Consider the following 25,214-nt stretch of genomic DNA (forward strand, 5'->3'; position numbering starts at 1 on the left):
CATGTTTCGGGCGTATTTGTGTTTATTGTGTTCAAGGTAGGAGATGTGGAGCAATCTCCAGAGACTTTTGTGTTCAAAGGTGTACTGTGCTCTGTGTCCGCTTGAAGCCTCCAGGTCTCGCAGCCGAACCGTAGGATGGAGACTACGAGGGACTATAGAGCCAGAACCAGATGAATGGGAAGCTGATGGAGCTACTTGTCCATAATCTGCTCCGTCAAGCCATCTCTGCAGTTGCCATGACATTTTTTATTTTGACCTCAGCAGTGCTTTGTCCATCCTTGGATAAGGTTGCTCCTAAGTACCTGAAGGTGGACACTTCTTCCAGTATCTCGGCGATCATTGTTATGTCTGCGCCGGTTTTGTTCGTTATATTTACCATGATCTTCGACTTTGCCGTGCTGACCTCCATCCTGCATGCTCTTGATCTTTCGTAGAGCTTGTTTTCCACTGTGTTCACTGTGTTCACAACCCTAAATCCAGCTTTCTCTCCTGTAAGCAAATTGTGCAGTAATTATCGTACAGCTTGAGGTTGCCCTTTTTAGATAGGGGTTGACCAGAGACTGGGTTCATTCCTTAAGCAACTTCTTCACTTCCAAGATCTTCTGGCATCGTTGCCTTTCATCCACGTTTAATCATCAGTTCAGAAGGGACCTTGTCCATTCCCGGCGATTTTCCTGCCCTCAGACTGCGCACTGCTTCCGTCACCTCTGCTTTTGGTATTAGCGGACTTTCGTCGTCGGCTTCAGGTCTGTGATCATTCTAAAGAAGACTGGGTCTGGTTGAAGCGGTTAGTTGAAGAGGTTTCTGCAGTCTTCATTCCACCTGTTTGGAAATGCAAAACTCTCGCTGAAAAGGTTCCCGTCAGCGTCTGTTATAACACTTGCTGGCTGGTCGTAGTGAGGGTGTTGAGGATGCTGTAGGCATTCTTACTGCTGCGTGTTGTCATATTTTGTCAATGGTGATATATTGCTCATCAGTCCATTCCTCCTAGAGGCCTATTTCATCTTCTTCCTCACCTCCCAGTTTGCTTTCGGGCATTCCGTCCGAGATTCCTTTATAGTGTACTTTTCATGCCTCAGCTCTCTTTTCTTGTCGCTGTGTTTTATGATCTCGGCGGTCACCCATGGCTTGTTCTTCCCCCTCTCTTTCTCAAGATTATTTTTCGACCGATGACAGCAGGACTTCCTTGATGTTTTTGGTTATGGTGTCGATGTCATTATTTACGATGTTCAGGGCTGCAAACTTACCCACTATCTGTGCTTGTAATGTCAAGTCAAATTTAATGAGTGGGTTCTTGGTGATGCGCTTGTTCTTTTGCTACAGCTTGATGGCGGTGAAAACTAAATAATGATCATTCCCGTTGTCTGCGCAAGGAAACGTTGTTGTGTTCGTCTTGTTTATGCTGGACTTGAATCGTTGTGGAGCCAGTATGAAATCGATCTGTTTTTGTTCATGCCCAGATGGAGCATGCAATGTCGCTGTTTTGGATGGTTTGTGTAGGTGCAGGGTGTTTGCCAGTTTGAGTTAGTGGCATCTGACCAACTGAACAAGTCTCAGCCCTCTGTATTGGTAGGCGTCTGGTCCAACCTTGGCGTTCCAGTTGCCTTGGACGTTGATGATGTCTTTCTTCACTGGCCATAATGCGCTCTAAACTCTTTTTCAAATGGTTCAGTCTCCTTGTCTGCATAGTTTGATGTAGGTTTAAAGACCTGAATACTGGTGATGTTGTGTGGTCTCGGTGAGATGCTTATAGAGATGAGCCTGCTTGAGACTGGAGTGCAACTGATGACGCCCTTGACTACCTCCTTCCTAACGATGAAAGCAACGCCGATGTTTCGAATTCTTTCCGCTGAACCATATCTTGTTTCCTTTGTCCGTTGATGTTTCTCCAAAGCCTAGAAACCTGACCTCGGCTAGTGCGATGATGTTCCAGCGGTTGCGTTGCTCGTGAGTAAGTTCGAGGATCTTGCCGCACGCATGGAGTGTTACGAGTATTACGTTCCATGTTCCTATTGATGTTCCCTTTGTCGCCAGCTGATCGATGGACTAGCTCTATTTTTATTTTGCATCCATCCTAGAGACTTGCAGTAAAGTGCGCGGTCATTTTATTTCGGGCCCCGACCGATCCAGCTCTGTATTCTGTTGTCATTTCCTCATTATTTTCTGTCAGTCGACTTCAGTAACTCTTGGCGGCGCCCGTCTCCTCTCCAAGAGCATGAAGTTAGTCGTTCGAAACGTGCCAGTCCCATCACTTCGTTTTGCCCGCCAGAAGAAGCGGTTACCAGCCAGGGTGTGGTTGGTTCAAGATTCCAAAACCAGAAGTATAGTGTCAGATGAGAACTAGTTGTGTCCATCATCTCGGAGAAATTGTATTTAAATTTAACCGGTGCATTTCCGTGACTGTTTTTGTATTCTGTATTGATAAAAATCAAAATCATAAGCAAAGCACACAATGAGCAATATAATGGCAAAATATCCGTGTACATTAAAATTAGACAAATACGTCTGCATGAGTCTTTATAGCGTCCAATCGTCACGGATAAATGCTTTTATCGTGACATTTCGTAGAATGTAGAATAAAAAATAGTACTCATAACTGAGATATTCTAGATTGAAAAGTTTTGTTTAAGAAAAGTCGACATGTTACTGTTGCTTTAGAAAATTCTCCAAGTGTAAATTGAAAACGCTTACATGGCGATAACGTAACGTATAATTCAAAAAACGGAAAGCAAACAATAATGGGAATACTATTTTGTCAAGAATGCATGAAACTTCGATGTAGCTTGCAGAACTTGCTTTTAAGCTCTGATAATTTCAAATGGGTTGTCTTTAACCGCCCAATTTAATGTTATCAAAGTGTGAAGGCAGTTTCTTTAATCTAAATCAAAGCTAAATTCATTCTGGACAAAATAGCATTTCCATTATTGTTTGTTGCCCAGTGGGATCATTATTTTTACGACGAAGCCGTGTAAGCGTTTTGAATGAAGAAATGCGTTAGTGTATATCAAGATTCTCAAGCAAAGCCTATACTATATTGTGTAATTGTATATCATACATTTAAATGCAAATCTACCATGCATAATGAGGCTGACTTAATCTGGTTATTTGACCCTGCCAGTGTGCGTCAAATGCTTGCAAGTGGATCTGTAGTCCATTATCGCTTGAAAATATATTTTTGTTATAATCAGTGAATTGTTTTTCGTATGGACAGGGCAGTGTGAACATAGTTAATACTGTCTTGAGTAGTAATTCAATAATTGGTTATTTAACAAACCTTAAAAGTATATTTGAGGGTTTTTATTGGTAAATATTTTAATATGTCACATCGATATCTTAAATTGAAGACATTAAATTTCTCGTTTAATTTTAATGATCAATATTTAAAAGACATGTTGATTCACTTCAGATTGAAAATAATCCTGCAACCTCGGGATATACCAACGGAGGGGTAATTTTGAATTGCGTAATGCCTTCCATGTCGTTTATACATTAAAATATTGTAAAATGCAATATGCTGTGTGTGTCTTTCCATGAAGGCAGGTTTCACCGATTTCGTCATAATAAAAATATGTTGAAATGTGATGAAAAATGGAAAACATAATATAATGAGCAATATGATGTCTTTTAGCAAAACTGTTCTTGATTTATGCACAAGTTCCTTATTTTGCATCTAATTATCATATTCATTGTGTGATTTAACATAAAATAATGTATGAAAAACAAACAAACACACGCATACGTTAACATGATTTTTTTGTTACCCAAACTACAAGTCAACATTAAAATAGCCATGCAGTTATGAAGGCTGGACTGTTTATTCAGTGCTTGTCGCGCATCATCCGACGATTTCTACGTCCCCGTGTCCCCTGAGAAATGAGAGTGAAAAAAATAGTTACGATGCACCTAAATCTATTCTGAAATAATATCATGTATATCATAAAACTTCTTCTAGGATCATCAGCAAAGATAGCAGATAAACGTGGACTTTCTTTTGTGTCTTTATCTATTAAATACGAACAATAAAGCCTATTAAGCTAAACAAAACACATTTGTGACATTTTTTGTACACGATACAAAAGCGATGCACTGCTTAGGTGTAGTACCTGCTTGCATACACCACAAAGTGGGGGGAAGAGCATTGGAGATCGACCCAACGATACTGAACACCATAACCAAACACAGCGCAGTCCTCAGCGTAGTGATTACCGGCATCTCCCGGCACGAAGTCTGTAAGAAGTTAACGAAATATTCTAAAAAGAATTTTATATTACAAAAGTAAAAACTCTCAAGTTCTCCACTCAATAAACGTGAAATTTATATAAAAACGTGAACTAACTTAAATACAATATGATTTAAATCCTCGATATCGGTCGTACACGCGACATGCCGTCTTAACGATGATGACTGATAAGGTGTAATTCAAACCAGCTTTAATTCGCCAATGACCTTTTTGCTATGGAGAATAATTTTACCGACGATGCACAGACTGCTAACGATGAGCATTTGTTGTTAATTATTTTGAAATGACCAAGAAAACCTTACTATTTAAAACAGAAAGGACAGCCTTAATATACAGATGATATAAAAAATGTATTCCCCATGCTTCCACAACTTGATTACGTATGCATATATGTATATAACCTGTGTACGTTGCTACATCGTCCGTGTCGAACCATTTCCAAACTCCTTCTACTTCTTCATCTGTAATTCCGACCCACCAAATAGAATCTGTGGTGAAAAAGTATAACCTTGTATATGATATTTTGAAAATAATTACCAAAATAATGATAAGTGGAACAGCAGATATGTACTTAAGTAAATTTACATAAGGTAAATACAATTGCCCATAATTATGGAATTTCAACGATTGTTTCAAAACAAATTGATTTGAAACAATCTTAGAAAGGTATTATTAAAGCTATATAACAACTTCTGGTACATAAGTATACTTTGCCGAAAGTAAATATAATTGCATATCGAGTGCACAAAAAATGAATATTTAAACAGAAGAAAGTGTTACTCTTTGCCTTATTCGTTGACATTACACAGAGAACATAAACGCTGCTGGCAATCTTAATGAAATTTAATATCATTATTATTTTATGCTCATATCATCTGAATAAAAGACCTAAAACGTTATTTTATCAGGAATGCCTGTATTTGTTTTCAAAAGTTGTGTTACTTGGGTAAATCTTGTTAATTACATGAGACAGATTGAAAAAAGGTAGGTTAACGTAATAGAGCCATCCAAGAAGGACCTGGTGGTCATTAGGTAGGGTTGAGTCGATCTTCATGATGCCTTTGAATTAAGTAAATCGAGATCAGATTGCATACCAAACACCTTTGCAGTATTCGTAATCTATTAAATTTTATTTTTAGAAACATTAAATATAGAACATGTAAAAATATCATGCTATGTTTTGCCAGATTCACCAAACATTAATAAAACTAACCAGCAGCAATTGATACGATCGCTTTATCTTTGTGACTAATGTTGACCAAGGTGCTCTACCGTACGTCTGTGGTGATCGCCTTATCAATAATGTGTAAGCTAAATGTATACTTTGCTCTTTGGAGTTTCCGCTCAATGCTTCCCACGATGCTCCGCAATGTGACAGGCTCGTATTCATCACCATCACTCTTGCGAATGGAGAGCAGATATGTGGCAAGATATTCATCAAGATGGTCGACTGATAAATTGTGGATTGCCTTCGTTTCGCCTTTCTTCGCAAGATATTGTTGAAATCGTCTGACATCTGCCAGTGTTTTCCGGATAGTGTTTTTGTTATCTTCGGCTTCAATGAATTTTTTTACATCTTCGGTTGTTATTTCTGTGGCGTCTGATATGTTTTCACTGTTCTCAGTTTTTGATATTGTTTTAGTAAGGGATTCTAAATGACTTTTAGTAAAATTTACATTTGCATTCGTGCTTTCATCGAATTGTTCATTAAACACACTCGGATTTATTCCAAACTGATTGGCAAAGTCTTCCTCTGACATAACAACTTCCTCCATTAAACCGTCCCAAACGATGTCAAACTTACCCCCATTCACAAAGTCTGACATGGTAATGTTTATTTATTGTATTAATATATGTTTTTATGTTTAAGTCCTTATTTTGACAAGAAATTAGCTTTTAACTAGCCTAGATTTATCAAACACAATTCCTGTGGCAGACTGTAGCAGACGACAAATCATATTTGTAACCTTAATAATAATATATTATTTCAAAATTAATTCATTTTTAATGCATATTACAATTGGTTTTATTGTGAAGTGTGTTACTATTTTATTTTGAATATTTTTACTACTTTTTTATTGTTTGTTTTATTTTTTTGGTCTGTTTATATTAAGTGCTGAATTTTTGACATAACCTTTGACCTTTGATGTTTGCAAATGAAGGCGTGTCAAAAAAAGTAGTCCGTTGGTTACGTGACGTCATCAGCATGTACGTATTCATTCTTAATATTTTGAAAAAACGTTTTTTCTGTTTTTGTTGCTGTTTGTGGATTAAATGTAATACCTCTTGGTATCAAATTGTTTGTTTTGATAGATCTGATTCAGTTTTACAATAAAACAAAACATTGTAATTAAGTCTTAGTAGCCTCCACACATGACTGATATATGAACTTCCTGTTGACCGTGATATAAAAAAAAGATATCAGGCAACAGGATATCAAGCAGATATCAATGTGGTGGTATGATAAAAACCAATATCAGGTTAATTGCAAATGTAAATGCAATTTTCAAAATTTGACCTTGAAATGGCAATACCATTGACTTTACTTACGTGGATAATGTTTAAAAGATCTTTAACTTAATTTTCAATTTCATAATTTCTCATTTCTTTTACAAGTATTTGCTTTTTTAAGTTAGTCATTTTTAAACAGTTAAAGTAATGTAAAAAAAAATCTTTGTTGACAACCTTAACCGGAACAAGTAAATAATGTCTTAAGAAAATATTGAAAAACACTCGATTTGCGTTCAAACACTTGACCTCCCGATAGCTGGGCCGCGCGACCGCGTCTATTAGTATGGTCATTATGTCAAATCTTGACAGGTGCCAAGTCCGTGTAATACATTATCAGATATCAAGTACGACATATATACGTTTTAAAGTAATTTGGTTAAGTGGAAGTGTAACTGACGTTCATTTAGTAGTAGTAGTAGTAGTAGTAGCAGTAGTAGTAGTTAATAGAAGTTTTAGTAATAACAGTATTTGTAGAGGTAGTGGTCATAGAAGAAGTAGTAGCTGTTGGTGTAGCAATCGTCGTTGCTAATGTCAGTTTAAACCTATTTATTCTTGCTTGATTGGATCAAAAGCCTAAGGCTTATTTAAACGCTTGGTTTATTTAGATGGGATGTAAAGAATCCTCTCCCAGTTGGATAGAAGCCGTGACACCATAGCAACTACGCCACGTCCACCTTTTATATTCATATAAAATTGTTAGTTTTGTTGTTGGTATTGTTGTTGGTATTGTTGTTATTGTACTAAAAGTGGTGGTTCGGAAATTTACAAACAAGATAAATATTCGGACAAAATAAAATTCAACAGTTACAGTTGACCGCGACGCTAAGTAAAGTTGTATTCCCTCAAGGGAAGCAAGGATGACCGTTACAAACCGAATGGGTATTGGTCAATAACCGTATCTATTTAAACATTGGTGTCAGATTCAACACCATAAGGACTATGAACATGACGCAGTTTCGACAAAGTTTCTTATCAGGATTTTTCACAGTGGTATCGCTTTAAGTGTTATCTTTGCTGGCTTTAAATTATTTTCATAAATTGAAGTTTGAAACGGGGTTGTTGTGATTTTTTTCAGCATAGCTGTCAACCCCAGCTTTTCACCTTAGCCTTACCTTTGTAAGCGACCAACCAATTTGAATATACAATTTCCCGCCGGTAGGCCTGAAACTTTTCGCAGCAAAAAACGTGCAATCAACAAACATATTTCACATCAACATGTTAATATGTTATTCCATCGACATTCTATTTTTGGGAAGTATAGGGTATGAAAAGGGATACTACAGTTCGTTTAGCAACGATGTTAACTGTGTATTCAGCATGAAACAATTTTATCTCCAATGATAAGGTTTGAGAGATAGAGCAGTTTCACACTCAATTCTCGACATCAATACAGAGAGTGTACCCCTTTATATTTAGAAGAATGTCAGCGCCAAAGCGTTTGTACTTAAAGGCTGTGTTCTCATATTTGGTCATTACTACGATATTGCATTCTGTGCACTCATAAATTTTAGATCATATAAGTATTGTTGTTCAGTGACATGATATACGCTTTGACGAAAATATTTAAAATTGTTTTCGAACTTGACCGTTAAACACGTAAAGCTTTAAACAAGACGTCATTCCATCAGTGGACTTGTTACCTCACTTTAATGCATTGCATTCCAACCCGCAAGGTATCAAGGTCAGTTTGCGGTCATTTACAGAAATCGTTATATAAACGCTATCGCGAAAACTATGTGCTCTTGAAGTTTATTTTGATAAAAAAGATACTTAATACAAATATTCGGCGATATTACTATGGTACGTCAATCATAGATTTTAATTTGTCTTCAACAATTGCATGAAAAGGACCAATTTTGATCAATTTAATAAGAAATATTTATCCATTTAGACCAATATATTAAGCATGAGCACGATGATTCACGATACAATTAATAATGGAATCAAATAAGATTCGAGTGTTGCCGACTGACCTATATGCTTTCATTTATTTTCATGCTTCTTGTGTTTTTCTATTCTGTAAATATAAATATCTGAGTAATAATATCTAATAAAGCGAAATAAGTAAATATATTTCTTGTTTTCATTACATTTAAAAAGCGCCTTTCATGTGAACATAATCAGTTTCAGATTTTATAATAATGTATTGATTGTAAGTCTTTTTTGCATAGTATATAATTATATCTTCGTACAAGATAGAGTGAATGTAAATAAAAACACGTTTAATCTGCGTGCGTTGGGACCAAGCGTTTAACGAACTGATTTAAAACAAACTGCAGCTTTTTTTTATTTTAGGTAGACTAACCTGTTTCGTTTTTATCTTACCATTTAACTTTTGCATGGCACCTTACGCTGTCTTGAAAGATATCAAAATGTCAAGCAATGTACACTTGAAGCACAGGTTCCACAATTTATGACGAATTTTATGTCTGAGAGAAACGTCGGCATCAGTCTAGGTTAAACACATGTGCCTCATTATTTTGTATTATTCAGCACATCATTGTGGACATACAGGTCACACGATCATACCTTTAATATTGTTATAATCGATAGTAAACGTGGGAATTAAAGTCTATGCCCGATCAATATACAATATCGTTTACATAACAACTTTAATATTATGCTAATATAACGTCCATGACTGATAATGCATAAACGCTCAGTCCACGAAGAAACGAGTATAAGAGTGTAGGCCGCTATAAACAGTTTACATTCTTTGTAGGTGAAATAACAACCGTGGATGATCGGTTTACATGCGCTTGACGCTTGTTAGTGCTTGTGTTCTGTGTATGTCGGGGGGGGGGGGGGGGGGGGGGGGAATGATCTACCTATCAAGAAAGGTTAAAATTGGTAAAGAACACTCAATAATTCCCACCGCATAACAAACACTTCGCCTGAATTCAAGCACCCAGTGGAATACGATTTGGAAACTATCGTTTCCTATTACGAACAAATAAAAGCAAACTTTGACGAGTTTCGAGACATAAACGACATCAACGACAGTCATCAAATAATTATATGAGTCGCGTTCTGAGAAAACTGGGCATAATGCATATGCGTAAAGTGTCGTCCCAGTTCGCACAGGCTTATCAGGGACGACACTTTCTACCTTAAGTGGATTTTCGTGCAGAAGAGACTTCCTTTAAACGAAAAATACCATAAAAGCGGAAAGTTTCGTCCCTGATTAGCCTGTGCGGACTGCACAGGCTAATCTGGGATGACACTTTACGCACATGAATTAAGCTCAGTATTCTCAGAACGCGACACAATTATAATCATCATCAAATACAAGAATGAGTCGAGCTTTGACCAAAGGTATTTATATATCTTAAATGTAAATAACACTAATTATAATAGCATTATCTTATACTAGCAGTGATAAACAGAATAACACGTTAGCAAGGAAGATAAGAAGCATGTGAACACGTACAATGCGTGTATATTGATAACTTAAACTCCTATTTCTAAACAATTTAAAGTACATTAATACTCAAAATCTACGAATATTTCGCAAAATAAAGTTTCCCCATAAAAAATCAGTGTTCCTTATAGCAATAGCCCAAATTTCCCCGCTAGATGTGGTAGGGTAACATAGTTTTAACGAGATACATAATGCTCGTTTTTTATTTTCTGTGGCACAATATATTCAATTTTTATTTCCTGCAACGATATCCATCCGAACAACACACGAACACTAACATGGTACATGAACATGTGTTTAACATATAGTCCCACAGAAAAGAGCATTTTGTATCTTGTTAAATCTATGTTATCAGACCACATCTAGAGTTAAAATGTTTGCTATTGCTATAAGGAACATTGATTTTTTCATGTGTTAACTTTATTTTTCGAAATATTGTACGAAATATTCGTTGATTTTGAGTGTTAATGGGCTTTTAAATATCCACTCAAAGTGAGCTTAAATTAACTTTAGGCTAGTATACAAACTAATTCAAATATATTTATTTAATTGCCATCTTTCTTCAGAGCATGAACACAATTTGAGATGCTTAATAATCTAAATATAACTTTTTTTTAAATACAATAATAGCTATAACAATAATAATAATAATATAACTAGATGGATGAGATTTATTCTTATTTTGAATCTGGCGTCGAAGGGTAAATAACGTAACGCCATGTAGTACAGCCTGTTATGTCCTTAATTTTTAAATCACTTTATATTATATGTCGTCATAAAGCTTAGCACTCGATGTCATATTTTATAAATGTGTCGTCCTAAAGTACTATCAGTGACGTGAGTATTATGGCTGGATTCGTATTTATCACTGTTCCTTCGTCGAAGAGGCTAGCAGAATGTGTACTGCAGGAACTGAAACAATCCAAGGCTGAGGGATTAACGTAATCATTCAAATAATATATTATATTTTCAATAATTTTGTTATTAATGCAATAAGGTAACATATTTTTTTAATTGTTCTCGTTATAATTTTTAGAGATTGACTTAGTAACAAATTCAGACAAAGAATCCAATAGTAGGTATTGGAAAAGTAAAATAAGTAAAAGTAAAAAAATACATATCGTTCGCGGTCGACAGGGTGAAATGATGCTGTTAGAAAACAAGAGGGCCAAAAGCCCTTAGGCGCTCACTTAAATCTCAAAAGATCTTTGCTGTTCTGAACTGGTCATGCTTCCCTATAAAGGCAAACCGCCGCTCCACCCAAAGCACCTCTTTTCCATTTTAAACTCACTCTAGTTATCATGAGAACAAAGAGTCTGAGCACGTAGAATTATGATCTGACAAAATTGTGACTTCAAAGGCTTCACATGGTTCCAATAGAGCCATTAAAGGAAACTGCCTCGCCATCGGAGTCCGTATTTTTCACCGGACTTGAACGCTTTTCAAATTTGACCAAGGTATCACTCGAACAAATTGCTTAAAGGTCCCATTGTGAATGCGCGAAGCATGTGACTTCTAGAATGCTCAGAAGGTTTCAATCAAGCCATTTAAAGAACTGACAAGCCTCACGGCAGCCCTGTTTTTTTAACGGACCGGAATCATTTTCGAACACATCATGGATACTATTAGACCAAATACTCTGAGCAAGTTTCATGAATATAATAGAGTTTCATGTGCCTAATAGAGTTATCACAAGGTTTTAAATTTCGACATAATGTAAACTACCCCGCCGTCTGGCTGGCATGTTTGTCAACGGACTCAACCCATTTTTGAACTCGGCTGAAAAATAATTTAAACAAATCATCGGTCAAACTTTCGTAATGAGTGAAAACAAATGTGACTTCTTGAGTGCTCAGAAGCTTTTTATTTAGTTTGACCATTTTAATTAGTTTTTCATCACACCTACCTAGAGTTTTCAACTCGGCTGAGATATTTCGGGACAAACGTTCTGACCGAGTTTAATGAAGATTGAACAATATATTTCGCCTCCAACGTGTTCACAAAGTAAATGTGGACGACGCATGACTCACAAATAACAAGGACAAACGGTGAGCACCACAACTTGTCATAAGAACATAGTGCTCTCGTGAGCTAAAAATAAATAAGCACGGCAAGCGTACCTCATTTCTGGAGAAATGTGCTACATCTGTTTGACCTCCAGTTTTCAAGTGTTTTTCCTTGAAAATATCTGAAGAAAACATAAGTGATAACAAGTACTCTCTAATTTAATCTGTATGTCGAGCTGTCGAGCACATCACTCAAAATAAATTGATTAAATAAAAAATAATTTTACTTTGATACAATAAACCAACATGTTCGAACTGTATAAAAACATAAACAAACGGGACATGTTCACGCATTGTGCTGTTAATGCATACAATCTTAAAACATGTCGAATGTATCAATTTATGCGTTTCACACAGAATTCATCAGGAAAACGAACACGAATTATACTCTTATTGAATAAAACATTAATTATGTCCTGAATGGATACAGCGTATTCAAAAGGTCCAAGTACGAGAATCATGCCCCTAATGCAGTCTGTTCAGGATTTATGCTGTTTTTGCTCATCGGTATCTAAGGTTTGGAGATGAAGCCTTAAAACTTCAATTTAGTAATAAAGGTATCTTATTAAATTTAACTTTCTAAGGGACAACAAATGTGTAAAAATACCTATCTAAGTGGTACAGGGTTAAAGAATAAATCATAATCATACGCAAAAGAAAACGAATTATGCATAAAATTAACACAAACATATCAAAGAATGTTACCAAATTTTTTCATACATCAAACGTAATAAAGAATGAGATTTGTTTTAATAATGTAAATTTAATCAACAACAAAATTAAAGAAGATCATTTGTTATCGAAAGTTATTGAATTCTTATCCTTAACAGCTAATATCGATAAGTTTTAATCAATGTGTGTAAAAACATTGTGTTCATACTTTTGATTTTAAATCATATTGTCTTAAAAGCTATTAAGGCCACAAAGGTACAATCCACGTTAAATAAGATACAAAAATCTGATATCTATTTGTATCGAAGCTGTCGTTGCGTTTTGTGTGTTTTAAATATTATTTTTTTTATTTTCAGCAACAGCAGAAGGTTCATGGATGGCTCACCGTACATGACGACGAGTTTACACATGACCACAATAAAGTCCTCCAACTCGATCTTTGCGTCCCTGCCCCCATAACGCCGTACTATGGAAGCCAAAACGGTTCGACTCACCGGAAAGCCTGAAGGAGAATGCATATGTTGCGCAGATGGGGTGGATGGGGGTAAATGTGTTACAAATTCAATGTTTCTGATGCCATACATCTTTGATGGTGAATTTAAATATAGGCTGAAGTTTTATTGATAGTTGAGTATTTAAAATGAAATAGCTCGATTTGATTTTATCGCAAAAGTGTCTCTTTTAAAGTAAGGCAGCAAAATGACGATAACTTACCGAGCCTTCGAAACATCGTTTCTAATTCGATGGCGTCTGCATTATTAGACCGGTTTACGTCAAATTGTCGAAACACAGTCTGGAAAATAAGAAAACATTTTGTGCAATACAATGTTCCATACTAATTATTAAATCGTTTGCTCCTGTGGTTTCAACTAAAATGGTTTGCTCTATAGGTATATACAAACCATTATATTATTGCTCAGGGCCAGTTTTGACCCCGATGCGTGATCTGAACAAACTTATAATTATATAATAATATAATGAGAACAATCAATTTTAGACATTTGCAGTTGAAAAATGAGTGTTACAATTGTATCTTTTACGTGTGGTGATAAAAGTCGTAAATTCACAACTTCATATCATAAGGTAACATCGGTACACCTTTAAAGGGGCCTTTTCACGTTTCGGTAAATTGACAAATTAAAAAAAATGTTTCAGATTAGCAAATTTTCGTTTTAGTAATGATATTTGTGAGGGAACAGTTATACTGAATATTTACCATGCTATAACATATCCATTATATACATCTTTTGACGATTTAAAAACCTGAAAATTATATAGCGTTGCAACGCAAAACGATTGAATAATTTGGGGAGTTTTGTTTTTGTCTTTATATTTTGTTATACTACGAAAATTGGTTATTTACAGTATAAAATTCATCACTCATTGAATGAACGCGGAAGGGCGAGTGGTCAAAGCGATAGACTTTTACTCCAGCGCTTCAGTGGTCAATGGATCGAGCCGAGTTGAAGGTTACTGTTAGAGCTTTTAAGATCCAATGTTTACATTAAACTATATAATGCATTTAATGACAAACTTCAATGCATGCCAAAATCTGTGAAAAGGCCCCTTTAAATTATATACGTTGAATTGTATAGGGGTACTTTTCCGAAAAAGAAGTTGTCTTCTTCAAGACAGAGGAGCATACAGCCAGTCAGACTTGCAGAGGTAAATAGTGGTTCCAGCACAACGACTCCACATCGTAGCCGTTTAGACCCACATAATCAAATTTCGGTATACAAATAGGAATGTTCCGATGTGCCTACCGTGTATGCTTTGATCTGCCTCACAATGTCCTTGGCCTCGCTGAAGGTTACGTAGCCGGAATGGTTCCTCTGTCGACGAGTTAAGAACAATAGAGAGGAAGAAAGAAGTGCGCATGGCTTCATTACATGAACGCATGCATCAACTGTTGTATTGTAGGTAAAAAAAAAGATAAAAAGTATTGTGTTTTAATGTAATGTAATGCACAGTGATGTGATGTGGCGTTGCGTGGTGTGGCGTGGCGTGGCCTGGCCTGGCCTTGCATGGCGAGGCGTTGCGTGGCGGGACGTTACGTGGCTTAACATAAGATAATATATTGCAATTTGGACACTACTTTTAAACTTTATCCCACATATATATGTGTACGGTTGTAGTTGTGTTTTTTTTTTTGCCTACATTAAAACTATGGGCTTTTTTCTTATCAATAACATATATTATATGTGTCGTTTCACTTAATTCAAAACCTATGCATTTATATTGATGAATCCGCCATAACATTAATCAAATGACACGACTTAAATATGTAACATTTTTTGCCCGTAGCGCTGAATACATTTGTCACACTGAAAGGATACGTCCATTAGTGAAAGAAGACTGCGACACGCTTCCTTACCGAAGCTGATCTTATCTTCTAGAACTGCAATTAAATGTGAAAATTAGAAGAGACATGTTACTTATATCGAAACATTTCAATTAAGTCATCAATTTCTACATTTTGTGAGTTGTAAAAGCCGTAGTGTTTGAAAAGTTGCGCTACGTTGGTCAATAGCAGTAGTAGAAGCAGCACCAGCAGCAGTAAAGTATCAGTATCAGTCGTAGTAGTAGAAGAAGTAGTGAGTAGTAGAACAGTAGAAGTAGGTAGTAGTAGTAGTAGTAGTAGTAGTAGTAGTAGTAGTAGTAGTAGTAGTAGTAGTAGTAGTAGTAGTAGGAGTAGTAGTAGTAGTGGTGTAGTGTAGTAGTTAGTAGTAGAAGTAGTAGTAGTAGTAGTAGTAGTAGTAGTAGTAGTAGTATAGTCGTGTAGTAGTAGTAGGTAGTAGTATAGTAGTAGCTAGTAGTAGTAGTAGTGTAGTAGTAGTAGTAGTATAGTAGTAGTAGTAGTAGTAGTAGTAGTAGTAGTAGTAGTAGGTAGTAGTAGTAAGTAGTAGTAGTAGTAATAGTAGTAGTAGTAGAAGTAGCAGTAGTAGTGTAGCAGTTAAGAAGCAGTAGTAGTAGTAGTAGTAGTAGTAGTAGTAGTAGTAGTAGTAGTAGTAGTAGTAGTAGTAGTAGTAGTAGTAGTAGTAGTAGTAGTAGTACCAGCAACAGTAACAGTAGCAGTAAGAAACATTAAGAAAGTAACGGATACCGCAAATCAAAGTTGATAGCAGAAGCAGATGATATTTCAAAAGGGTGCTGCCCTAGAAATACAGTAAAACATCCACCAAACTATGAAGAACTCGCATTCAAAAATACTTACAATTAACAACGTTTTTGGCAGTTATCACGATGTTTGCAAGCTTACCTGTAAGTGAAGCATCCATAAGAAATGTCTCCAACTCCCGAAAGTCCATTCTACCGTCTTCCCCTGCATGTTTTCGGTATAGTGCCTCTAGCGGATCGCCGATGGGACGTGACGGGGGCTGGTATTAACAACGATCAGAGCGTTGTGAATTTTATTGTGCATGTAATGCAAAGAGAAGAGCACGTACAGAGTAATACAATCGTATTATAATAAATACTTTGACATATGACAGAAACGGCTATACATTATTATACGGGACTCTCTCATACAATAAAAATCCTCCACAACAAAAGATCCAGAATATGGAACGACTGCATCCTGGCGAAATGTTTAAAAAGTGTTAAAACGATGATCAAAAGCGTTAGTATTTTGCCATTCTGAAACAAATGCCAAATACAAACAAAATGGCGTTTACCACAAAAATGGTACTTCAATTAAGAAATGGAAATGCATACCGTAGGACTACCGTGTTCGTCCATGACTCTGAAATAAAAAGTTTACAGAGAATTGTTCTTTCGAAAATAACTATTCAAAGTATGTTTACAACTACAATGACATGCTCATTTGCTGTTTCTTTACTTGGTCATGGTGTTAGCAGCTTGAGTGATACGTGAACCATAGCGTGTTTGGAACAAGTACATTGAAACAGTAGAATTAGAAGTAAATACGATTTATATTTCCTTTCGATCTTAGGATCTGGGGCCGTTTCTGATACAATAAGAAACTTACGTGCAAAAAAACCTGAAAACATAAGATTTACGTCACTTTTCGAATTTTGTAGAAACGCTACTGAATTAACGTTTTGCACTAACATGATTTTTGAACGTACGTAGTTCTAAGAAACGGTCCTCTGGTGCGGTGTGATTTTGATATTAAAGAAAAGTTTTATGCTGATAAAATTTGAGATCATATGCTAACGAACGCTTCATTCTCTTACTCGGATTCGACTTCCTTCTCCGTATAAACTCTTAACAGGAAGTCCGCTTCCTGATGAGGATTGAATGTGCTAGGAATGATGACGTAATATCCGGGAGCCAGCTGAAACCTGCGCGCGACTTCCCGATAGTGCTGGTAGGTGCCGGTTCCCTCTCGGTGTATCAGAGCCGACCGGGGTAAGGACTTGCCGTCTAGCGGGCGCCTTTGTCGACTGTCAACCTTAAGTCATAACAAAAGATTCAGTATAATGCAATTAAGTGTCGGAAAATGTTAAAGGGTTTCATATTTGTATAAGTTTAAGAAACTTTGTATATGCGTATTACTAGCGAAAGTAAGTCATAACAGTAATCACAATGTACGGCGGAGTTTTTTTATGAACAACAACCGAATGTCGCATTGGATAAACTAAACAGATATGACAAACAGTACATTATTTTTGTTTGCTATACCTTATCGAATATAACTACTCGTATATTCTCAGTCGTTTTTTTTTTGTAAATTTAAACCTGTTGTAAATGAAGATTGTGAATCGATATTCAGTGAAAACCGTTAACAATATTTTTAATAACAGTGACTTTGATATTGACCCGACTTACCCAAAATACAATCAAAAACTAGCTCTGCGAGTAAGCGAACTACACACGTGCAGAGTAATTTCCAAACTTAAATCAAGTTATTAACCCATTTATGCCTAGCGTCTAGAAAAAAGGCCTTGGCAAACAGCGTAGACCCATATGAGACGCCTCATGATGCGGCTGTTTGCTTAAAGGAATTTCTGTAAGAAATATTCTAAATATAGAAATAAATATTCTAGACATCTTATTTTGGAAATAAATTGATCCAATTAAGAAGGATGGGAGAGTCCACTATGCATAAATGGGTTAAACTAAAACCGGTTTTCATTTTAGTAACAGTGACATTAACCTGGATCCGATTGGCCCCGAGTACAAGCCAAAAATAGGTCTTTATGTCAACGTGCAATACCTAACGTTTCAACAAGATTGGTACAGGCAAAATTAAGTTATTGACAGAAAACCACATTTTCGCCCGTAGTATATCCCAAATTAATGACCTTGATTTTTAACGTCGTTGAAAACCTTGTGTAAATGCTTATCTTTTCACTAATAACCAGGTACCCTGTGTAACAAATAAAAAACACATTGTAAGGTTGGCCTTTACCTGGTACACATCGAAGCCGACGGCGACCTTGCTCTCCACATCCGGTCGCTCCTTCTCCATCAGCGAAACCATCATGGTGCACAGCTTGTGGCCGTCCGTCGCATCCGTTTCCGCTAGGTGAACTTGGAACTGGGGGTTCCGCCAGTACAGGTCTGTCCATTAGAAATAACCAAAATTATGTTTAGTCAAAAGCACATTTAGGTGTGAACAAACGAGTGAACAAGTGAACGCACGAAAGAACAAACGAACGAACCAAATAATTGAATGCGTAGACATATACGTAAACTGCGTCACAAACGGTGTGTTCCCCCTGCACAAACTAATAATTCAAGATGGTGAAAACAATTTTGGAAAAATCAACTACGTTTTAAAGTTATAGTTCAAAGGTTATAAAGTCTAGCCGCATAATAACACGTTTTAACGTAGAACGTTTGCGATGTTGTGTACAATTGCAAGATGGCGCTATGTCGATGCCTTACCATTAACGTTGCGTATATTGTTGTTTTTACATTCGCAAACGCACACAAACACACTTTAATCAAATAAAGAGTACTACATTTATTGACCTCTTCTTATCCTCCATGGCTATAACTATAGACGATTTAAATTACCTTATTTTTAATTTTACTTTATTTTTTATGAAACACATCACAACAAATCTGTTTAAGGCTATCAGAGACCTATAGAATACACAGATTGGAAACTTCTTCTCCGCTATAGCTATATTCAATCAAATATCGCGGCGGGCGTGACTCCGCGAGAGTCAAGTGACATTGATTTTGGGCATGCCGGAGACAGCTATTGTCGGCCATTTTGTCACGAACTACGATCAATCTGTGTATTTTATAGGTTTGTGAGGCTATGGATCAATACTTGTTTCTGTATATTTAGTGTTCGACAGTGTACCCTGATTGGGCGGGTTCCCGCACCCCCCTGCAGTGACCCCCTTGAGCCAGGCGTCGTGGTACATCGTCACACTCCAGTTCTTCTTGTTCTGAAAAGAGCATTGTATGAGTTAAACTTAGAATGCGTTAGTTCCGATAGATCACCACTAAATATAAGCGTTCGCTTATAAATAATTACATGTACTCGATTTTCCAAGAAAGAGCATACAGTGTTTTTACACAGGAATTCGTTTACATCTAAAACTGATATTTCGCTTCATTTATCATTTTCTTAGTTTATCAGAAAATTTCACTATCACATTCGCATGGAGGTCTTTCGGCTGTGATAGTTTCAGCTTAATCTTCCCATTAACGGGTAGATGAACGGACGATTTCGATTCTAAAATGTGACCATATTGTTGGGTCTAATATTTCGCAAAGGTGGCCTGATACAAGCATATGTGCTTTCAAAAATAACGAAAACGGACAAGGCAAACAATCAAATTTACATATAAAATATACGAGGGGTGATAATCTGGTATTCCCCACTAAAGCAAATTTGTTTTATTACAATTAAAGGAACATATCCATCAAAAGTGAAACCTTTTTTGCTACAAACAGTTTAAATTTGAATCTTATGAAAGTGCAAAAATATATATGATGTTTAAAATGAGAATAACACAATGGCATTAATACCAAGTGAATTATCTAGTTCTTGTTTTTCAGTTTTTTCTGGATCATGAAAAGTAAAAGGTATGAAGGTGAAATATGAAGATGTCTCCTTACCGTGAGATTCGAAAGCTCTTGGTTGACCCCGTCTGGCTGCAGATGGCACATCTGACACTCGTCGAAGTTGGCGATGAAGTCCTCGTATGACATCCTGTAGCAGACGAGCGAGAGAGGATCATGGATTAATATGATTCAAAGTATGAAGATGGGGACCGTTCATAAAATATCGTAAGATTGTCTTAATAATTATGCAATTGTTATGCACGAACGTTCTTTCGAAAAAATATCGTATCTAAAGCAGAAAATATTGGATTTCTTATAGGAGACTTGATCTACGATGTCCGCTTACCTTCGTGCGTAAAACATAATTTTAAAAAAATCCCCTCAGATGCTTTTTGAATATCAGTCCTGGAATAGTATTAACACACTAAGTAGCGTTTAACAAAAATACCAGATTCTACGCTTATACCATCGAAATGGGGGGAGCCTAAGTTTACTTTTCTATACGTGCTAATGATAATTGTATTTCTCTCCCTTTACTATGAAAAAACCACGCGTTATTACGACCAATACAATGACGTGTCCGCTAAATGCCCGGAACATATCAGTTTATATAAAACCACTTACAACACAAAACAAGAAACATATACTTTCCACCGCAGTGTGTTTTTTTTACCTTAAAGGGGTGACCTTGACCTTCAGGCAGCAGGATAGAGTCATGCATGCATCGCATCGTCTCAATTATAAGCATTTTAAGTTTCTTAAAAACCGTCAAACGGTTGAGGAGATATGGACCGGACATAAAAGTGTTACGGACAGACTGACGCCAGGGCTGATGGACCGACGATGACAATTCGTATAATCCCCTCCCGCTTCTCGGCAGTTGATTAATAAAAATAAAAGTAATAAATTTATACCAGAATTCCCCGTCGTCATCCACTGTTATATTCAGCTTTACTTTCAATTCCCTGGGGAGCTTTCTTATTTCTGGAGATCTGAAATCAAAGTTAATAATTATTCGAAGACTACGTACTGTATGAATGGAATTATTACGACCGGAAATGTTTAACTAAACAGACGCATTGAATGGTAACAGCTTAATCATGGAGCATTTAAACTCTTACAGAATCGATATATGATGAAAGATAAGTGTGAAAGAACTAATAAAAAGCATTTCAAAAGTAAAGGAAAGTTTCAAATGTTATAGAATACATGTGTTACTACTGCCCACCCTTGCAAAATAGGAATTTGCAATAAAACACGCATGATGCATGAACATACTTACAACGGTAATTAACTGAAGTACCGAATTAAATTTAAAATATTTGACGATATACAAAATGTACCAGCATCCCATTCCGCCCCTTCCACGTGACTTACGTGTCCGACCAAGCTCCGTTCCACTCCTTACGGCCCCACGGGTTCCTTATTCGCAGCAGACGGTACTTCCGACCGTTCAGTGGAACCTTATGGAAGAAAATTAACGGTAATTAACAAAACGGTAATGTTGAGGACAGTGTCCATGATCGAGTCAACGCCAGAAATAATGGATAAGATAACGCAATACTTTTATAATTATAACGAAGAAATTATTCAAGGTATCCGGAGATAAATAACATAAATACGTAGATTATACACACACAAAATAACAAATATACACTTATTAATATTATGATTTTTATTTACTTAAGAATTCGCTTATTATTTGTAACCATTGGAGAAATTTTGACAAGAGTTGTCGCTTATAAACATACACATGTACTCGCCTCTGATAGCGCGGTGATACTATATGCGTGGCCCATGTAAAGTCCGTTACTTCTGCGCTCCTCCGGATGCGAGGAACCTTCCGGTAACTAAACAGAAATATGAATAACAGGAAAAATGTCCATAAATAACCAAACACTTTTGACCATACGTCCAAAAAACATTCAGTAAACCCTACTTAGTCTTCACTTTTAAAAAACTGACCTTTTGAATCGTGCGTTATACTTATATTGTTGTACAGGCTTTGCATTTGCTAAGAATTTGGCAATGATGGACATCTTACGTTGCTTAAATTTATGACCCAATCCTTTGGCTTTTTCCGCAAAAATCATTAGCTTCTATTACTATTTCAAGATATCACTGTAATTTACATGTGTTTAATGGTGTATACGTGTGTATATATGCAGAGGCGTATTTAGGTGGGGGGCTAGGGGGCTAAAGCCCCCCCCCCCCAGCTGGCTGGCTAGATACGATTTTACAAAAAAATGAGCCCCTTACAGTTTTAATCCACTTGTGTTTCTTGTCACATGCACCTAATTAAGCCATAAACAGCTGTCGATTTGTGTGATTAGCCCCCAAGCATGTGTACAGACGATCTAACCTTCACCAGCTAAACTGCACGCTTCATTGACTGTAAGTGATAAACTGCTCTATTTGAAATCAGTGAAATTCAACAGCACATTTAATAAATTGCATTTTTTTTTTACAAACTGCTTTGATGTTGATCCATAGTTTTTGAAATTAAAAAGGACTCAAAAATGAAGAATTACTTTCCTAGTATGAAACTAAATCATTTTCATAATGGAACGCCAACAGGCAAAATTTGAATCCATTTGGAACAATAAACAAAAAACTAATGAACCAACTGAAAATGAGTCTGTTGCTGCTATCAGGTACTTTCCAAAAAAATTGATTGTGTTCAAATTGTACTTTTTAATTTCATGAAAAGAAAATTTATTGAATACTTTGAAGTCATTAATTATCTTCGAATACTTTATATATTTTCAGCTTATCAATGACTTTGCCTTATTTGACAGTTTTTGAACCACAAGACTCAACAAGGTATACATAATATGATTACAACCAAGTTTGATAAATATCCACCCATCCAACAGGGTGACCTAGTAGGATATCCAACAAGGTTAAATAGGAGGTCCACCCATCTAACACTGTTAAAAAATTTCTGGATAAAGATTATGTCACCCAACACTTTAGTGGTTTGAGAGACATTTGATGTACCCCTGTGTGTCTGTCTGTCTGTGTGTCTGTCACACTTGATGTCTGAAATCAAGTTCTTGTTTGTTTTACATGCACCTTTATCATGCAAAATGCTGATTAGATAGTAGGATATTGCATCATTTTAAGGTGCCATTTCAAAAAAAAAATCGACGATAGGGAGAGGACACCCCGCACCCTCCCCAGTTGAGCCCCCCCCCCCCCTCTGATAAATTTCTGGATACGCCTCTGATATGCGGGTATATGAAAATAGCAATAAAATAGAAATTAAAAGAACAAAGCTAATATTCAAAGATAAGACCAATATCATGTTTGAGAAGTTTTCGTAGTCGCGGAGATTGGCAATATGACGCAGAAAATGGTCAGTTTAAGACAGAATCTTCATTTTAAAAACTGACCAATGAGAATGGTTGTTCCACATTGTGAGAGCCAGGATTTTCATTTGATGAAAGTAAACTGATACAGACTTAAGCTCAGCTTACGTAAATGCTGCCCCCAATGAGAGAGTGCATCTGAGAGGATTTCCAGAGAAGCTCGTAAAGGTTCTTAGGGATTTCGTAATCTTTGCCAAGGAAGATCGTCTCTGCGATTCCCCCCGTCAGGTCGACCATGGCGTCCGTGAGCTTCCCGCCCTCTAGGGCCTCGTAGCTGCCACGCAATCTGGAGTCATAACAGAATGCATGGAAATCGATGACAATTCAAGTCGCCCGTTGAACCACCAACAAAACGAAAATATTGCATTTACGTAATGGAACAATAAATACATGATGTTCAATTCAACAAAAATCGGGTTTTACTTTGCATATGCCTTCTCGAGAAGTGCTCCCCACAGCTCGTCGGGTTCCTCGACGTTGAACGTGAACAGCAGCCGGCGGCCGTCCGTCGGCAGATAGTCGTCGATAATCACCTCTTTCCAATGGCCATACCACCAGAACTTGAAGTGGAATATACCTGCATAGGATACATAGCGATAATCACCTCCTTCCAATGGCCGCACCACCAGAACTTGAAGTGGAGTATACCTGCATAGGATACATAGCGATAATCACCTTCTTCCAATGGCCGCACCACCAGAACTTGAAGTGGAGTATACCTGCATAGGATACATAGCGATAATCACCTCCTTCCAATGGCCGCACCACCAGAACTTGAAGTGGAATATACCTGCATAGGATACATAGCGATAATCACCTTCTTCCAATGGCCGCACCACCAGAACTTGAAGTGGAATATTCCTGCATAGGAAACATAGCGATAATCACCTTTTCCAATGACCGTACAACCAGAACTTGAAGTGGAATATACCTGCATAGGATACATAGATCAAACCTTCTTCCAGTTGCCGTACCACCAGAACTTGAAGTGGAATATACCTGCATAGGATACATAGTTAAAATCTTCTTCTTCCAATGGCTGCACCACCAGAACTTGAAGTGGAATATACCTGCATAGGATACATAGCGATAATCACCTTCTTTCAATGACTGTACCACCAGAACTTGAAGTGGAGTACATCTGCACAGGATACATAGCGATAATCACCTTCTTCCATTTGCTGTACCACCAGAACTTGAAGTGGAATATACCTGCATAGGATACATAGTTATAATCACCTTCTTCCAATGGCCATACCACCAGAACTTGAAGTGGAATATACCCGCATAGAATACATAGCGATAATCACCTTCTTCCAATGGCTGTACCACCAGAACTTGAAGTGGAATACACCTGCACAGGATACATAGCGATACTCACCTTTTTCCAATGGCTGTACTACTAAAACTTGAAGTGGAATACACATGCACAGGATACATAGCGATAGTCACCTTCTTCCAATGACCATGCCACCAAAACTTGAAGTGGAATAGCCCTGCATAGGATACATAGCGATAATCACCTCCTACCAATGGCCGTACCACCAGAACTTGAAGTGGAATATACCTGCATAGGATACATAGCGATAATCACCTCCTTCCAATGGCCGCACCACCAGAACTTGAAGTGGAATATACCTGCATAGGATACATAGCGATAATCACCTCCTTCCAATGGCCGCACCACCAGAACTTGAAGTGGAATATACCTGCATATGATACATAGTTATAATCACCTTCTTCCAATGGCCGCACCACCAGAACTTGAAGTGGCATATACCTGCATAGGATACATAGCGATAATCACCTCCTTCCAGTGGCCGCACCACCAGAACTTGAAGTGGAATATACCTGCATAGGATACATAGCGATAATCACCTCCTTCCAGTGGCCGTACCACCAGAACTTGAAGTGGAATATACCTGCATAGGATACATAGCGAT

General features: G+C 37.0%; 1 protein-coding gene across 2 annotated transcripts in view; it reads right to left on the bottom strand.

Moving 5' to 3' along the window:
- Nucleotides 1–10,701: 10,701 nt before the first annotated feature.
- The window catches only part of LOC127868138 (calpain-9-like), a 30,580-nt gene continuing 16,067 nt past the window's right edge, over nucleotides 10,702–25,214 (bottom strand). For both annotated transcript variants that reach the window (XM_052409759.1, XM_052409758.1), the window contains exons 5-21: nucleotides 23,695–23,848; nucleotides 23,380–23,557; nucleotides 21,664–21,750; nucleotides 21,278–21,363; nucleotides 20,815–20,892; nucleotides 19,955–20,048; nucleotides 19,191–19,278; nucleotides 18,285–18,436; nucleotides 17,107–17,324; nucleotides 16,625–16,652; nucleotides 16,170–16,287; nucleotides 15,247–15,308; nucleotides 14,674–14,742; nucleotides 13,625–13,703; nucleotides 13,296–13,412; nucleotides 12,293–12,360; nucleotides 10,702–11,084 (exon numbers count right to left, since the gene is read on the bottom strand). In XM_052409759.1, coding sequence (XP_052265719.1) covers nucleotides 11,061–11,084; nucleotides 12,293–12,360; nucleotides 13,296–13,412; nucleotides 13,625–13,703; nucleotides 14,674–14,742; nucleotides 15,247–15,308; nucleotides 16,170–16,287; nucleotides 16,625–16,652; nucleotides 17,107–17,324; nucleotides 18,285–18,436; nucleotides 19,191–19,278; nucleotides 19,955–20,048; nucleotides 20,815–20,892; nucleotides 21,278–21,363; nucleotides 21,664–21,750; nucleotides 23,380–23,557; nucleotides 23,695–23,848 — 1,700 coding nt within the window. In that variant the 3' untranslated portion in view covers nucleotides 10,702–11,060. The remainder of the gene's footprint in view (nucleotides 11,085–12,292; nucleotides 12,361–13,295; nucleotides 13,413–13,624; nucleotides 13,704–14,673; nucleotides 14,743–15,246; nucleotides 15,309–16,169; nucleotides 16,288–16,624; nucleotides 16,653–17,106; nucleotides 17,325–18,284; nucleotides 18,437–19,190; nucleotides 19,279–19,954; nucleotides 20,049–20,814; nucleotides 20,893–21,277; nucleotides 21,364–21,663; nucleotides 21,751–23,379; nucleotides 23,558–23,694; nucleotides 23,849–25,214) is intronic.

Source organism: Dreissena polymorpha, chromosome 2 (genome assembly GCF_020536995.1).
Source record: "Dreissena polymorpha isolate Duluth1 chromosome 2, UMN_Dpol_1.0, whole genome shotgun sequence".
In the NCBI taxonomy this organism is placed as follows: Eukaryota; Metazoa; Mollusca; class Bivalvia; order Myida; family Dreissenidae; genus Dreissena; species Dreissena polymorpha.